Source organism: Penaeus vannamei, chromosome 41 (genome assembly GCF_042767895.1).
Source record: "Penaeus vannamei isolate JL-2024 chromosome 41, ASM4276789v1, whole genome shotgun sequence".
Lineage (NCBI taxonomy): Eukaryota > Metazoa > Arthropoda > Malacostraca > Decapoda > Penaeidae > Penaeus > Penaeus vannamei.
Genome location: NC_091589.1, coordinates 7,568,383 through 7,585,882, shown reverse-complemented (window position 1 = coordinate 7,585,882; position 17,500 = coordinate 7,568,383). Strand labels below are relative to the sequence as shown.

General features: G+C 39.8%; 1 protein-coding gene across 1 annotated transcript in view; it reads right to left on the bottom strand.

Annotated features, from left to right (window-relative positions):
- Positions 1-17,500, bottom strand: part of Galphas (G protein alpha s subunit) — a gene marked incomplete in the record, with an annotated part of 84,210 nt that overhangs the window by 36,728 nt on the left and 29,982 nt on the right. Inside the window, 1 exon segment of the mRNA XM_070117998.1 lies at positions 6,959-7,031. Within this exon segment, the coding sequence (XP_069974099.1) occupies positions 6,959-7,031 (73 nt within the window).

Here is a 17,500-nt window from a genome sequence, read left to right as displayed (position 1 = left end):
GAAATGAGCAATGATAAGAATTTTTTTTTGCCAGACTAATCATGCCAAAGTTACGGGGGTGGGGGGTGTGGGGTGGAGGAGGGGGAAGAGAGGGGGGAGGATGGAGGAGGGGAAGAGAGGGGGAGGATGGAGGAGGGGAAGAGAGGTGGGGGAGGATGGAGGAGGGAAAGAGGAGGGGGGAGAGGAAGTGGAAGAGGGAGGAAGGGGGAATGAGATGAAGAGAGAGTGAAGGAGAGGAGAGATGAGGAGGGAGAAAGGGCAGAGAGAGGAGAGGGAGAAGTAGTGTTAGAGAGAGAGAAGGAGAGAGGAAAAGGGAGTGGAAGGGAGGGGTGGAGGAGGAAAGAAGATGAAGATGGAGAAGAACAACAACAAGAATGTAAGAGCAGCAGCAACACGAACAAGAAGAAAAAGGAGGGAGAAAGAGAGAGAGAGAGAGAGAGAGAGAGAGAGAGAGAGAGAGAGAGAGAGAGAGAGAGAGAGAGAGAGAGAGAGAGAGAGAGAGGGAGAGAGGGGAGAGAGAGGAGAGAGAGAGAGAGAGAGAGAGAGAGAGAGAGAGAGAGAGAGAGAGAGAGAGAGAGAGAGAGAGAGAGAGAGAGAGAGAGAGAGAGAGAGAGAGAGAGAGAGAGAAAAGAAAGAAAAAAAGAAAGAAAAAAACAAAGAAAGAAAAAAAGAAAGAGAAAAAAAATAAACGTCAAGAAAGAATCAAGCGAAAAAAGAAAGCGAAAAAAATAGATAAAGAAAGAAAGAAAGAGAGAAAGAGCGCGTGTATTTACCGACGCATTAGTCACAATTTCCAATCCGATTTTCCCCTTCGGACCTACACTCGCACCGCCGCCAACGCTCGCTAAATCGATGAATAAAAACAATAATAATAAAAATAATCATAATCACAGGAATGATGATGATAATATTAACAATAGTAACAATGAGAATGGCAATAATGATAATATCAACAATATGATGATGATGATGATGATGATGATGATGATGATAATAGTAAGAGTTATAATATCAAAAATAATTATAACAATAATAAGAAAAAGGAACAATAACTACAGTATCATTAGAATCAAAATCATATCATTATCACTACAAACACCTTTGTCTCATACAATCCTGACAACAAAAGTAACACGACAATAACAACAAAAACAACAACATAACCATAAGAATAAAAAAATTGATAATGAACAAACACAAACCAACAAAAAGATCGACAATGAACATACAAACCAACAAAAAAATCATCAAAACAACTAAAACTACAGCAACAAAGACAAAAAACAAACAGTAAAAAACAAAAAACAAAAACAAGTAAAAACAGCAACAAAAACAAAAACAGTAAAAAAATACAAAAACAACAAAAAATAAACAGTAAAACAAATAATAAAACAAAAAACAAAAACAAAAAAACACGAAAACAGTAAAAATAAAAACAGCAAATACAACTACAAAAACAAGAGCGAAAAACGACAGCAACACCGCCACTACCCTACCAGGACATCCGGCCACTTGTTACGACACATAACCTATTTTTAACTTACGAGCAATGACGAATAAAATAGAGAGAAGAGAAGGGAGGAGTCTCTTAATATCATATTTATTTGTGAGATTCTAAAAATATATTTGAAATTCCCGCCAACGCATCAGGGATACTCTTCCTCCCCTCTCCCTCCCCCCCTCCTTTCCCTTCTTCACTCTCCCTCCCCCCTTTCCCTTCTTCACTCTCCCTCCCCCCTTTCCCTTCTCTCTCCCTTCCCCCTTTCCCTTTTTCTCTCTCCCTCACCCCTTTCCCTTCTCTCCCTCCCTCCCCCTTTCCCTTCTCTCTCTCTCCCCCCCCCTTTCCCTCCTTTTTCTCTCTCCCTTCCCCCTTTCCCTTTTTCTCTTCTCCCTCACTCCCTTTCCCTTCTCTCTCCCTCTCCCCTTTCCTTTCTTATCTCTCCCTCTCCCCTTTCCTTTCTTTTCTCTCCCTTCCCCCTTTCCCTTTTTCTCTCTCCCTCCCCCCTTTCCCTTTTTCTCTCTCCCTCCCCCCTTTCCCTTCTTACCTCTCCCCTCTCCCTTCTTTCCTTTCTCTATCTCTCCCTCTCCTCCTTTCCTTTCTCTCTCTCTCCTCCCCCCTTTCCCTTCTTCTTCTCTCCCTCCCCCCTTTCCCCTTCTTCCTCTCTCCTTCTTTCCTCTCTCCCCCCTTTCTTCTCCTCCTTCTTCTTCTCTCCCTCCTCCTCTTTCCCTTCTTTCTTCTCTCCTCCCTCCCCCCTTTCCCTTCTTCGCTCTCCCTCTCCCCTTTCCTTTCTTATCTCTCCCTCTCCCCTTTCCTTTCTTCTCTCTCCCTCCCCCCTTTCCCTTCTTCTCTCTCCCTTCCCCCTTTCCCTTCTTCTCTCTCCCTTCCCTCCTTTCCTCTTCTTCTCTCCCCCTTCCCCCTTTCCCTTCTTCTCTCTCCCTCCCCCCTTTCCTCTTTCTTCTTCTCTCTCCCTCCCCCCTTTCCCTTCTTCTCTCTCCCCCCCCCCTTTCCCTTCTTCTCTCCCCCCCCCCCCTTTCTTCCTTCTTCTTCTCTCCCTTCCCCCTTTCCCTTCTTCTCTCTCCCTCCCCCTTTCCCTTCTTCTCTCTCCCTCCCCCCTTTCCCGCCCTTCCTCGCCCATACCCCTCACCCTACTCCGTCCCCCACTTCCCTTTTTCATTATTATTATCAGTATTATCATTATCATCATTATAGTAAGCTATATAAAGAGCCACACTGAAAAAAAAAACGAGATTGATACCACCAAAGGTGTCAGTGCAGGTCAGGATACAGCGAAGAAAGAATGAAAGAATGGAAAGTCAGCTATGTCTCACTTCTCCTTTATTTTTCTCTCCTCTCTTTCTCATTATCTCCCTTTCTCCCTTATTTCTTCCCTCATCGCTTCGTTCTTTCTCCCTTCTCTCTTATCTCTCCCCCTTTCTCTCTCTTCTTTCTGAATAATCTCTTTCCATTCTGCTCCTCCCCCGTATCTTCTCTCTCCATTCCCCTCCTACCGTCCTCCTTTTCCTTCTCCTCTCTTTTATCCAATCCCCTATCCCTCCCTCCCCCTTCAATCTTCCTCCTTTATTATCCGTTTCCTCTCCGTCTCTTCCTCTTCCTCCTCCTCCACTAATGTTTCCCCCTCCTCCTCCTCCCCCCTCCCCTTCCCCCCCTCCTCCTCCCACGCTCTGGCAGTTCCCGTGTTTAAGCATTGCCGGGAGAAAGGCAGAGGAAGGGGTGGGGGGGGGGGTGGGGGTGCGATGTGGGGGTGGGGGGGCGAGGTGGAGGGGGGGATGGGAGGGAGAGAATTTAAATTTAGATATACTGATGTAGATAGAGAGATCGCGCGATAGAGAGTCAGACAAACGTGCGGGAGAGGGAGAGGGAGTGTGAGTGGGAGAGGGAGGAGTGGGAGTAGGAGAGGGAGTGGGAGAGGGAGAAGGGAGTGGGAGAGGGAGAAGGGAGTGGGTGTGGGAGAGGGAGTGTACGTGGGGAGAGGGAGTGTACGTGGGAGGAGGGAGTGTAGTCGTGGGAGAGGGAGTGTACGTGGGAGAGGGAGTGTGTACGTGTGGAGAGGGAGTGTACGTGGGAGGAGGGAGTGTACGTGGGAGAGGGAGTGTACGTGGGAATGGGGAGTGGGTGTGGGAGAGGGAATGAGAGCGGGAAAGGGAGTGTGAGTGGGAGAGGGAGAGGGAAAAAGGGAGTGGGAAAGTATGTGTGGAGTGGGAGTGACGGGAGTGTGTGGGGGAGAGGAAAGTGGGAGTGGGAGAGGGAGTGTGGAGAGGCAGTGAGAGTGGGAAAGGGAGTGGGAGAGGGAGAGGGAGTGTGAGAGAGAGTGTGAGTGGTGAGTGGGAGAGAGACTCTGAATGTGAGTGGTAGAGAGAGTATGAGTGGTAGAGAGAGTGAGTGTGAGTGTGAGTGTGAGAGTGAGAGAGAGTGTGAGAGGGAGAAGGAAAGGAAGGAGAAAAAGGGAATGGAGCGGGAGGGGGAGAGAAAGGAGAGAAAAGAGGAAGAGAGAAAGGAGGAGGAGAAGGAAGAGGAGGAGGAGGAGGAGCAGGAGAAGGTTAGACGAATGCACAGATATAAATATAAAGTATTTAGTCAGACTGGCAAATGAAGGAAAATGTATGAATGATACAAGTGAAAGTAAATCGAGTAATAAACAAGTGACAGAAAAAGGTATAAAAATTTAAGAGCCACTGATACCAAGTAAAAATAAGAGGAAAAGGAAAGAGAAAAAAAGACTAAGGTCATAACAAAGTCGTCGTGAGCGAGAGCGAAAGAAAGAAAACGAGAGAGAGAGAGAGAGAGAGAGAGAGAGAGAGAGAGAGAGAGAGAGAGAGAGAGAGAGAGAGAGAGAGAGAGAGAGAGAGAGAGAGAGAGAGAGAGAGAGAGAGAGAGGGGGGGTAGGTAGGGGGAGAGAGAGAGGAGGGAGGGAGGGAGTGAAAGAGAAGGAGTGAGAGAGTGAGAGAGTGAGAGAGAGAGAGAGAGAGTCAGAGAGAAAGAGAAAGAAAGAAAGAGAGAGAGAGAGAGAGAGAGAGAGAGAGAGAGAGAGAGAGAGAGAGAGAGAGAGAGAGAGAGAGAGAGAGAGAGAGAGAGAGAGAGAGAGAGAGAGAGAGAGCGTGTAGAACACCAGAAAAGGCAAGCCATGCAAAATATCGCCCTTCTGCCCCCTGAACCGAAAAAGACACAAGGGCACACACGAGCTGACTTCCCTAGCTCTTCCAAGCCGCCTGTCCACACAATCTCTCTCCCCGCCGCCTCTTCCAGCTCCCCCCCCCCCCTTCCCCCTCTCAATTCCTTCCTTACTCCTCCACCTTCTTTCTCCTTTTCTTCTTCCCCTTTTCCGTTGCTTCTCCGTATCTTCATTTTTTCCTTTTTCTTCTTTTCCCCTTTCTTCTCCTCTCATCTCTATACATCTATTAATTTATCTCTCTCTCCCTTTCTCCACATCTTCCTCTCCGTCTCACCATATCTCCCTTTCTCCATATCTCATTATCTCTCTCCCTCTCTTTCTCCATCCACCATTCACTGTACAACAGCAACACTGTCAAATTAATAACATATTGTAGCAAAAGTAATAATACACAAAAACGAATAAACAAAAACAAAAAAAAAAAAAAAAACAATAAGATAATAGACATGAACAACAAATTGCAAGCGAAAAATGAGAGCAGGGTGGAGCGAGGAGACAGGTATCGAGAGCAGGTATCGAGACAGGCATCGAGAGAAAGGTATCGAGAGCAGGCATCGAGAGAGAAGTATCGAGAGACAGACATCGAGAGAAAGGTATCGAGACAGGCATCGAGAGAAAGGTATCGAGAGAGAGGAATCGAGAGAGAGGTATCGAGAGAGAGGCATCGAGAGACAGGCATCGAGAGACAGGCATCGAGAGAGAAGTATCGACAGACAGGTATCGAGGGAAAGATATCGAGAAGTACAGAAGAAGGGAAAAGCAAGGAAGAAAAGAGAAAGAAAAGGAAGAGAGAAAACGAAGAAAGGAAAAAAAAATAAAAAATAAATAAAAACATTAAGAGAATCATTAGGAAAAGAAAAGGGTAGTAGGAGTAAGAGTGGGAGTGGGAGTGGGAGTAATAGGGGGGGGGGGGGGAGAAGTCGAAGTCAGCGCAATGCATCTATGACATTTAGGCCTCCAGGACAGGACAAGCGGTGCGTATTAAGCATGAGTTCATCCTCTTTTTACAAATGCCCCAGGGGGAAGGAAGCGTGGGGCGTGGGGTAAAGTGTGGGGGAGGGGGAGGGGGAGGGGGAGGAGCAGAAAGTTGAGGGATGGGGGGGAGGGGGGGGGGAGGAGGAGGGGGGAGGAGGATGAGAAGAGGGGAGGAGGAGGAGGAGGAGCAGGAGGAAGAAGAAGAAGAAGAAGAAGAAGAAGAAGAAGAAGAAGAAGAAGAAGAAGAAGAAGAAGAAGAAGAAGAAGAAGAAGAAGAAGAAGAAGAAGAAGAAGAAGAAGAAAGGGATTTAAAATTGCTCTGTGTGAACATATGCAGATATCAAAACCGACCGAGACGGATAGACACAGACAGACAGACAGACACACAGACAAACAGACTGCCACACAGACAGATAGCGACTGCCAAACACAGACAGAAAGAGACTGACAGACACTAACAGACAGAGACTGACAGACACAGACAGAAAGAGACTGACAGACAGCCAAACACAGACAGAAAGAGACTGACAGACACTAACAGACAGAGACTGACAGACTGACAGACACTAACAGACAGACTGACAGACAGCCAGACACAGACAAAGAGACTGTCAAATCACAGACAATCAAACCCTCCCTCCCTCACGTACACACACACCCCTCCCGTACCTCGCACAGTACAAGCGCTCCACCCCCACCCCCTCCCCCTCCCCTCCCCTCCCCCCCTCCCCTCCCCTCCCTGGCCCCTCCTCGCCCCCGCCCCCGCCCCCGCCGCAACCCCTTTATCGGCGAGACAATCAGGGGTCGTAATCAGTGCCAACAACAACTCTGCTCTTCACCGGTAATCCTCACCTGTCACAGCTGATTACCTCGGCCACTTCATCGCCGGCGCGCAGTCTCTTCATCGAAGCCATCGCCCCTTCGTAGTGCACAGTTTTTTTTCTCTCTCTCTTCTTTCTTTTCTTTAACGTTTCAACTTTATCGTATTGCACATTTTTTTTTTCTTTTTTTCTTTTCTTTGTTTTTCTTTAACGCTCCATTTCCCCCCCAAAAAAATAAAACATAAAAAATAAAAAACGCACATGCACATACACAAATGCGAACATGCACATACAGACACACGTCCACAGACACAACTCTCCTTCCCTCCCTCCCTCCCTCCCACCTTCCTTCCCACCCACTCTCCCTCCCACCTTCCCTCCTTCCCCACCTTCTCACCTTCCCACCTTCCCCTCCCTCCCTTCCTTCCTTCCTTCCCTCGCCCCCTACATAAACAAACAATCTGTACTTACTCTTCACTGAATCCATCGACATGTAGAATTCTCATCTGTTTTACAATTGTGCTCTTCCCTGATTCTCCGGCTCCTGGAACGGAAACAAAGAGAAAAAAACGTCAACATCACAGCTTGTAAAAGGGACAATGCGAACGGTTAAGTTTGAAATACAAAATAATACAATTGGATTGCCAACGGTGTGCATCTGTGGTCTGGGGGGGGGAGAGAGAGAGAGAGAGAGAGAGAGAGCGAGAGAGAGAGAGAGAGAGAGAGAGAGAGAGAGAGAGAGAGAGAGAGAGAGAGAGAGAGAGAGAGAGAGAGAGAGAGAGAGAGAGAGAGAGAGAGAGAGGGGGGGGGGGGGGGAGGGAGAAAGGGGGGGGGGGGGAGAGAGGGATAGGGAGAGAGAAAGAGAGACGAGCAGATGAATGAGGGATAGCAGAGAGAGAAATACATGGGAAAGAATGCATGAAGAGGGGGAAAAGAAGAAGAAAAAGAAGACGAAAGCAAATCCCGAAAAAAAGCTGAGAGAAAAAAATCAACAACCCCCCCCCCCAAAAAAAAATAATAATAATAATAATAATAATCAAAACAAAGACTAGAAAAAAAAAAAAAAAAAAAAAAAAAAAAAAAAAAAAAACAAGACAGACACAAGGCGTGTAACGAAGGAGGGAAGGAGGGAGGGAGGGAGGGAAAGAGAATGGGAGGAGGGAAAGGGGGTCACACGAACACTACAGAAGACAGCTGCTCAGCATGTAGAACTAATATTATCTTTGGCCTGCAATTCTCCCGGCCCACAAAAGTTCAAGGTTACACCGCCACGCTTCTTCGTAAATGAAATGGATGTGAGAGGCGGTCGGCGGTCGTTGCGGTTATTGATAATAGGCAGAGTAAGAGTGAGAGTAAGAGTGAGAGAGTGAGAGTAATAGTAAGAGTAAGAGAGAGTGAGAGTAATAGTAAGAGTAAGAGAGTAAGAGTAATAGTAAGAGTAAGAGAGTAAGAGTAATAGTAATAGTAAGAGAGAGTGAGAGTAATAGTAAGAGTAAGAGAGTGAGTAATAGTAATAGTAAGAGAGAGTGTAATAGTAATAGTAAGAGAGAGTAATAGTAATAGTAAGAGTGAGTAATAGTAATAGTAAGAGAGTGAGTAATAGTAATAGTAAGAGAGTGAGTAATAGTAATAGTAAGAGAGAGTGTAATAGTAATAGTAATAGTAAGAGTGAGTAATAGTAATAGTAAGAGAGAGTAATAGTAATAGTAAGAGTGAATGTGAGTAATAGTAAGACTTTGATTAAGTAAAAGTGAGAGAAATAGTAAGAGTGAGAGTAGAAATAAGAGTAAGAGAATGAGAAAGAATAATAGTGAGAGTAAGAGTATAAAAGTAAGAGTGACAGTGAGAGTAATAGTGAGAGTAACAGTGAGTGTAAGAGTGAGAGTAATACTAATAGTGATAGTGAGTAATAGTAAGAGAGAGTGAGAGTAATAGCAAAAATATGAGTGAGAATGAGAGTATTAGTAAGAGTGAGAGTAATAATAAAGAGTTGGAGTGAGACTGGGAGTGAGAGCAATAATAGGCTTAAGAGTAAGAGTAAGAGTAGAAGTAGTAATAGTAATATAAGTAATAAATATGTAATAGTACTACTAACAATAGTAATAATAATAAAGTACCACTATCATTATCATTATTATAATTTTCACAATAATAACAAGATTAACAATAATAAAAACATTATCAATACTAATAATAGCATTAATAATAACAATAACAACAACAACAACAACAACAATAATAATAATGATAATAATAGAAAAAAAAATAATAATAGAAATAATAAAAATAACAAAAATAATAACAATAACATTAATAAGGAGGAAAGGGGAAGAAGGAAGAAGGAAGGATGAAGGAATTAAAAAAACAACAACAAAAAACAGGGAAGAGGAGGGGCTAAGAGCGAGACCAGAATGCCTCCGACCAAGACAATAAAATTAAGGTGCAGCAGGAAAACCCCACAGAGAATAGACGAAAACAATAAAACAAAAACAGAGAACAATGACAATCGCAAACAATAAACCACACCCAATGACTCATCAATAAACTATAGACAAGCGTTAATGCCCAAATCCATGACATCATCAATAGGCCAATGATCCCCCTCCTCACAGCAAAATGACCCTTATGCCAGAACACCTTAGAAACCAAGATTGGGAATTAAGAATGGACAAACTTCGGAAAGAGAATGAATTCATTTTGCCATTCAGGCTTTGCAAAATCATTCATAAATTGAATCTCACAAACATGGCTATTATCCTCACTGTCACTTCAATCACAATGCTAATCAATTTTGGACACACCCCACTCTAACTTCATCTGCAGGACCCAGTAGTATGTATCAGCCTCAATGTAATGTCATTCACAAAGCCAACCAAACAGAAATCATCCTTGTTGTAACCTCATTCATAAAACCAATCAAACTCAAATTCTCTTCACTTGTAACCTCTAACCTCCCATTCCAGTCCTCCTTTTTTTTCACTTCCCTCTTTTTCTTTCTGGTTTTCTTTTGTCCAACTGCTTCCAACCAACCAACAAACCAACCTTACCAACCTACCTGTCTACCTAACCTTATGACAAACTAACCAACCAATCTACAAACAAACAGACAAATACACAGAGAAACCGACATAGACACATGCACCTACATACACACATGCGCGCGCACACACACACACACACTCACACACACATACATATACACATACACATACACACACACACACACACACCCTCTCTCTCTCTCTCTAATGTCTTTCTTATCACATCAACAGCTTTACATCATCATCCCCATCTCCCATCCCCACTAAGCCCCCCTACTCTTCCCCCACTGACTGCTGTCCACATATGGGGTCTTCTGCCCTTCCTTGTAACTCCAGTGGGCTATGCAACTTTCTGTGCAACATTGCGAGAGCGTGGGAGGCTCTTAAAATATGTAAATATGAACGCTATCAAGAACAACGAGTCTGAGGCATTTATTCCATCAACAGAAGCTACCATAAGGGAGAAGGAGGGAGGGGGAAAGTGAAGAGGGAGGGGAGGAAAGAGAAGAGGAGGGGAAGTGAAAGAAAACAGAGGGGAGGGAAGAGGAGGAGAGGAGGGTGCAAGGAAGAGAGAACAGAAGCAAATAGCATGCATCCAGACAAACAGAAATGACTTGCTCTCCTTTTTTCTTGGGTATAGTGGGGATGGAAGGGTGGAAGGAGAAGGAGGAGGAGGAGGAGGAGGAAAAGAAGAAGGAGAGAGACTGGAAACTAAAGACAGATGGAGAAGGAGCAGGAATAGAAGAGAAAGAAGAAAAAAAAAAAAAGTCTGCATGAACATGGGGATAATCCAGCCCTAGCCCCACCTCCCACTAACCAACTTCCCCCCAACATTCAGCATTCCTCTTCTGTCCTTAATAACATCCATCAAATCTCACCAAAATTTATCCTCCTCTCAAAACATATACAGCCGAGAGCAACCTGAAAGATCAAATGACAGTACAACCAAAACTCTAAAACACTTGGACATACCAACACCAAAGCACTGTATCCTCATTTGGTCAACTACTGATGGCCACACTATCAAGGCCAATGGGACAAGTAATGAGCTGAAATAATCCTGTTCCATAAGGTAAAACTACTGCTGAGTACGGGGTGCTTATGCAAACATTCAATCTCTGCCATTGGTAGAATACCTTAGAGCCAGAAAAAGAAAGAGAGAAAGAGAAAGAGAGAGAAAAAGAAAGAAAGAGAGAGAGAGAAAATATATGCATCTTTTTGAAACATTAGCCAAATGGGTGCAAAACAAACACTTATGCATGTGCAAACTCCTGCAAATACAAAACAGACCATAATAAACCAAAAAAACTGATGATTCTACCATGAGACTTCAAGGAGAGCAACATCCCACTCAAGATATAAAAAAAAAAATCTTTTATAAACTTCATCAAAAGCCAAGACAAAACAAATACAAGTAAATACACTAGAAAATGAAGAGATTAAGTGGACCAATACAACAATCTCCCAAAATGACAAAAAATAATTACAAAAAATAATAAAAGTAAACAAATAAGCTTCCTCTTAACCACGGTCTACGGTCCATGTAAAATCTAATCTCTGTATAATAACTTTCCCTCCAAAAAACAGATTACATTGATAAATATCCCCGAAATTTGGTTACGTTTCCATAAAGTAAACTATACCCAAAAGGTAAAATTACATTACAAATACTTAAGAATATGCTACCAATGCTAAATAGAAATATCAAAATTTTTCTTTACTTGATAACGAAATTTTAAAGGGGTTATCACACGGGAATAAATATTCCACAACTTTCACCAATCCAAGTCGAAATATCAGCATTCTTGCAACTCAGTCTCACATATAATTTTTTTCTTTTAAATACTTCTCACTGCTTTCATCTTACTATGTTTTCATTATTGTATAATGAATAGTGAACACTTAGCTTGACGCAAATTTACTAGTACTGTAAAATAAGAAAATTACATAGATGTTGATTTGCTTTAAGGTTTGCCTTTTCATTGGTTATCGACAAGCTGTTCAAGATTCTTATCAAATATTACTTTAAAAAAACAGACACTCTCTCTTCTGGCCAGCCAATTCTAGGTCCATGGCCTCTTTTTTAAATTCCTCTGCTTCTTTTGTAACTAAAGGAAGAATTATCATGACAACAGTGCAATGGGCAGCTTCATGAACAGCTGCATTAGCTTTTGTTAAATACAGAAAGTGTGGTCAAGTCCAGAGCTCCTAATGTGTGATGAGAATGATGTGTTGAAGATATGACGTAGTGGAAATTTTATTCCATCTATTTTATTTATTCTTTATCTAAGACCATAAAAAAAGGCCACGAGGTCAGTGACATGGATCAGTATCAGGGTCATGAAGTCAAAGATCACATGAACCGATAGACAAAATGGGTCACCTCTACATCATTATAAGAATAACAGTTAGGTACTTTGCTTCCATAAGAGATGAGAGAATGTTGATATGCGCAAACCATAAACTAAGCTCTAAATTACTGCGATAACCTTGGGAATTTGTGTTAAAAAGGGTCAAGAAAACCTGTGGATACAAGTCCCTTATCATAAATCATATCACTTAAAATGCAATCATGTAAAAGGTCAAAACATTCATCCATCTCCCCATAAATTCGTCAAAGTACTCTCATAACAAAGCATTTAAAAATCAATATACAATAAATACCCAAATCAAGAAGCTTGGGAGACCTTTAACAATTGCCACAAGGTAAAACAGTGATTGTTCTCAATACTCTACAGTGTTATCTTTGCAAACATTACAATTATGCAATGTAAGGTCATAGGGTGTCACCACTCAGGGGCACAAAATCAGGTCATGAGATAACAATCATGACTGAATAAAACTGTCTCACAAATTTATACCACCCATAACTGGTTCGAAATATCCCAATCATGCAATATCGTACTTTCATGAACACTCTACATTGGAGGTTATTCATGAATCGGTAACTAGGTCTCAAATGGAATACAACTGGGTCACAAGGTCACTGTCATGGCATTTGTATCTGGGTCAAAGGGTTAAGGATTACAGTTCACAATCTGGATATGGCGTCATTGCAATACTAGAATTTGGCCGTGGAAGAACCGCTACAAGAAATACATAGGACGCGGTCATAATTCATAACTAGGTCACGAGGTCACCATCGGAATGCATAACTAGGTCATGAGGTCACGGTCATAATGCATAACTAGGTCACCAGGTCACCGTCACAACACAGAACTGGGTCACTGTCACATAGCGAAATTAGGTCATAAGGCCACCGTCACAGCAGAACTAGGTCACTGTCATACAGCAAAATTGGGTCATTAGGTCACTGTCACATAACAGAACTCAGTCATGAGCAAATAGGCACTCGGCAGAAATATGTTACTGTCATACAGCAAAACTGGGTCATGCAGTCACTGTCATATAGCAAAATTGGGTCATGCAGTCATTATCAAAATAAAACTAGGTCACTATCAAATAAGAATATTTGGTCATGAGATCACTATAAAATATAATATTACCCTTATCATAAGGCAGAATTTAGTGTCTTCTGGCAATTCTCACTGTCTTAAACTCTGTGATAAATATGACAAAAATTACGTCATGAGGTCATTGAAAATTAGGTCAAAGCATCACCCTCAAGACATAACCAATTCTCTCATGGCATCCATCCTAAACTTTCGCCAAGAAAACCTATTCAGTGGAAAAGATAAAACAACTACATAACTTGTGAACTTACAACTCTGTACTAGCTTTGAACCCATGGAAAATTGCACAAAATATTAAATTACCAGCTGACCCTTGAAACATGGCACTTAACCCTTTCAATGAAACAACAATCTGAAGCTGACAACAAAATCATGCAATACAGACTATCAAATCAACTATATTTTGATTTTCTTTATTCTAATTACCCTAACTTACACTCTCACTTCCTCAATTCAATGCACTCCTTTCACCCTTACATCTCTTCCCCGAACCAAAACAACACAAAAACACACAAACACACGATCCTCAATGTTTCCAAAATTGAACCAACTTCCAATATTTCCCTCACAACTCATCTAAGCCTCATAAAGAAATCTTCAATTGCAATCTCAAAACAGAATATACACATACCCGGCTACAAAACAAGGAAATGCGCACTTTTTCCAAGCAATGGCAGTACCTATCACAGACATCTGTCACAGTAACAACAATTGATAAAATACTTGCACAAGTGTAATTCTAATCTGTATTGACATCACCTATCATTTCAACTTGGATATAGATATTGATAGCATGATTTTTTTCAAAAATTTATTTGTACTGTAAAACCAGAAAAATGGCATTGCACCCAAATCTTTGCAGTCATACTCTTCCGAAAATATCAAAACAATAATAGTAAAGTAAATGATAATGATAAAATGAGGAAAACAAAAGGCACCTATGGCTTCACAGATTACAAATTTGCCAATTACTATATACTAAAAACAATCTTCAAAATATAGAGAAACAACAATAATACTGGGACTACCAACACTACCACCTGCCAAACATTATATCCAAATAGAGTCATTACTTCATAGAAAATCTTTCTCTCCAACTGACATTGAAAAAACAAATCAAATGGAAAGCAAAGTATATTTGTTTATACTAGATACAAAATCTACTTAATAAAAGTCTGTCATGTAAACTTATTCAAAGATGTATTTACACAAATGTAAATATATACAAAAACTTGCCTATAAAAGATAGTAATAACAATAATAAAAGTCTAGGAATACATAAAATAACATCATAAAATCCTTTTCAATCCCAAACATTGGGCATAAGTAACCTCCCAGAAGAATGGAATCTCACAACAAACACAAAACCCTCTGAACAAACATAAACAGACCTAATCCTTACACAAAAAGCTCACAATGAAAAACAAAACAACCCTATTCATTCACAATACTGCTCAACAATACCATCAACTTCTAAAGATTTGTAATTTATAAAACTCTTGCAAGATTCTCCCCGTAGCGCATCACAATACACCAACCGAGAAAATCGAATGAACCTCTATCTTCAATACAACAGGGCGGAGTCTATATAGCAGAACAGACTTCAGAGAAAGCAAAAATGTTTATAAAAAAAAAAAAAAAAAAAAAAAAAAAAAAAAAAAATAATAATAATAATGATAAGAAAATTAATCAATAAATAAGTAGAAATCAATAATAAAAGTACTAGTAATAATTATAATTATGAAAGTGGTAATAGTGATGATAAAAAAAAATAATAATAATTTTTAAAAAAATAAATAAAATAAAATAATAATAATAATAATAATAATAATAACAATAATAATATTAACAGTAACAATAATAATAATAACTACAGTAATAATAATAACTATAATAACTATAATAATAATAAAAATAACAATAATAACTACAATAATAATAATAATAAAAATAATAATAATAAAAATAAAATAAAAATATTATAAAAAAAAAATAATAATAATAGTAATATTATTAATAATGATGATAATTATAGCAACAACAAAAACAACAATAATAATAACAAAAATTACACATACTTGCATACATTAATAATCAGGCAATGACATTATAGAACTGTAGGAGCCCTATTCAAAATCAATGTTAATGCAAAAATCTGCAGCCTGAAAACTTATTATGAGGGAACTTCATTTGTACAATTGCACAACAGAAAAATCAACTCAATCTGCTAACAAGCAAAACTCAACCGGTCACTTTTAAACCTGTTCTACAAGTTCTTTAAATAAATTTACTACTCTATTGTTTTGTATCTAGATAAAATCACTGCTTGATGATATCACCAGCAGAAAATAACTGTATACCTGTAAGGATTAATGATCTTTTCTATAAACAGCAACCCATAAGGTATAACCAGTTTGGCACAAATCAAAGCAGAAATCAATCTAGTGCTCCCTCGCTATGTTTGGCAACAACGGACTTCACGCAACCAAGATGCATTTTGCTACCCTTGCTGTATGCTTTACTGATAAATGCACTAATGAGAAATATGCAAACTGCATATTGCACTGAATGATTGCGCCGTGCTTGGAAATGCATCAGCGTGCATATGCAAAGCTAGTCCATGGGGCAACTAGCATGAATTCACAATTGAAGATATATAGCTTTTGGATTCAACAGTTTTTATTCATGTACCAGTTCCCCAAACAATGTAATGATCTAAAATACTTTTTGTGTTCTGCTCTTCATATTCTCTCTCTGATACAGCTAAAAGCAATGTAGTCTTTGAGTATTTAATCCTTTGTATATCTATATTAATATATTATATCTATATCTTTCAATTTATGAATCTATCTATATATATATACAAACACACTGATAAAGATAAAGTTGAAATAGTGAATGCAAATGTATATACAAATACTGATTATAGATAAATGTTTAATATCTATTTACAGTATATACATGCATCTATGCTGATTTCTCTCTATAGCTATAGAATTTTAAAATCTTTCTTCTGTGTTGTGTATCTGTCTACCTTTATACTTGTATATCTATTATATAAATATAAAAATGTATACACGCCTATATGTACAAACAATTAAAAAATATAAAAAATAAAAATAATCAGTGTGTGAAATACTGCCAACTGTACATACTACCTCTTCACCAAACACAAGGTTTATTGTGGTGCATACAAGTCTATGTACACCATCAACCAATGACACAAACTTCAACTTGTTCTCCTCCACACAGTGCTGCTTAAAACTTTCATCTGTCTAATATTCTGCCTTTAATCATTTCCACTTAATATCCCACCTGCTCCAAATAGATTCTCCCAACATATTGTGTTTACATAAAGAATTCTATAATTTTAAAACAAAACATTTTAAATACGTGTGTGTGTGTGTGTGTGTGTGTGTGTGTGTGTGTGTGTGTGTGTGTGTGTGTGTGTGTGTGTGTGTGTGTGTGTACAGTAAATTGGTAATGACATAATAACAGCACTCAACCTAGTAACAGTAAACAGTAACATAAACACATCAATAAAATCTAGAAAAAAAAAAAACACACACAATGCAAGTGTACAGTATACTGGCACTAGACACCCATGACCTTACACTTTTCTCAATGAAGTAAAACTGTCCAACAAAACCTTTTATGTCATATTTACTGTTATAATTTACAAGTATGAATTATTGTTATTATGTTTTCAAAACAAATTATTCATAATACTCAACATTATCCTTTGTGAATAATGTCTTTGTAACTAAAACAGTAAAATGATCCCTAAAACGTGCCACACACATACACAAATAGCGTACATATGACACACACAATCAACCGTACACACACAGATATACAAACTTTGGAGAAAAAGACTAGATTTGTAATTTAGACTGAGTCGTTACTTTCAGTCTCCAAAATGATACGATGACCTCTGCCAGGGTAGGATAGGCTAACACTGATGCATAACACATGTATCTATGTACTGTATTTGGAATTTGCATTTACTTTCATTGATTCTAACAGTTATGATGTATTTGTGCACTTTGGGTAATTTGCAACAAATCATCAATATGATTTAGCTTCATGAAAGGTATTGGGAAGTAAAGATCAAGAGGGATTTAGGAAAGTAACCTTCATGAATACAAAGTACCAACTCCATATATGAATGTGCATGTGTACATATGCATTCAAGCACACGTGTGTGCTAACACAGATACAGATATAACCAGAATCAGACATAAACAGATGCAGAAGCAGAAGCATAAACAGAAACAAACACACCCACATACTCTCACCTAAATACACACTCAGACTCAACAGACATCTATCACATATATTCTTGCAGAATACTGCTTGGATTGGCTAATTATCTGACATATGATTCAGGACATCTTCAAAAACTACATAAATGAAAGCAACCATTATAAATACAGACAGAGGTACTGCAACAATTAAAGTTACATAAACATTACTCCCGAAATCCCTTGACTACTTTC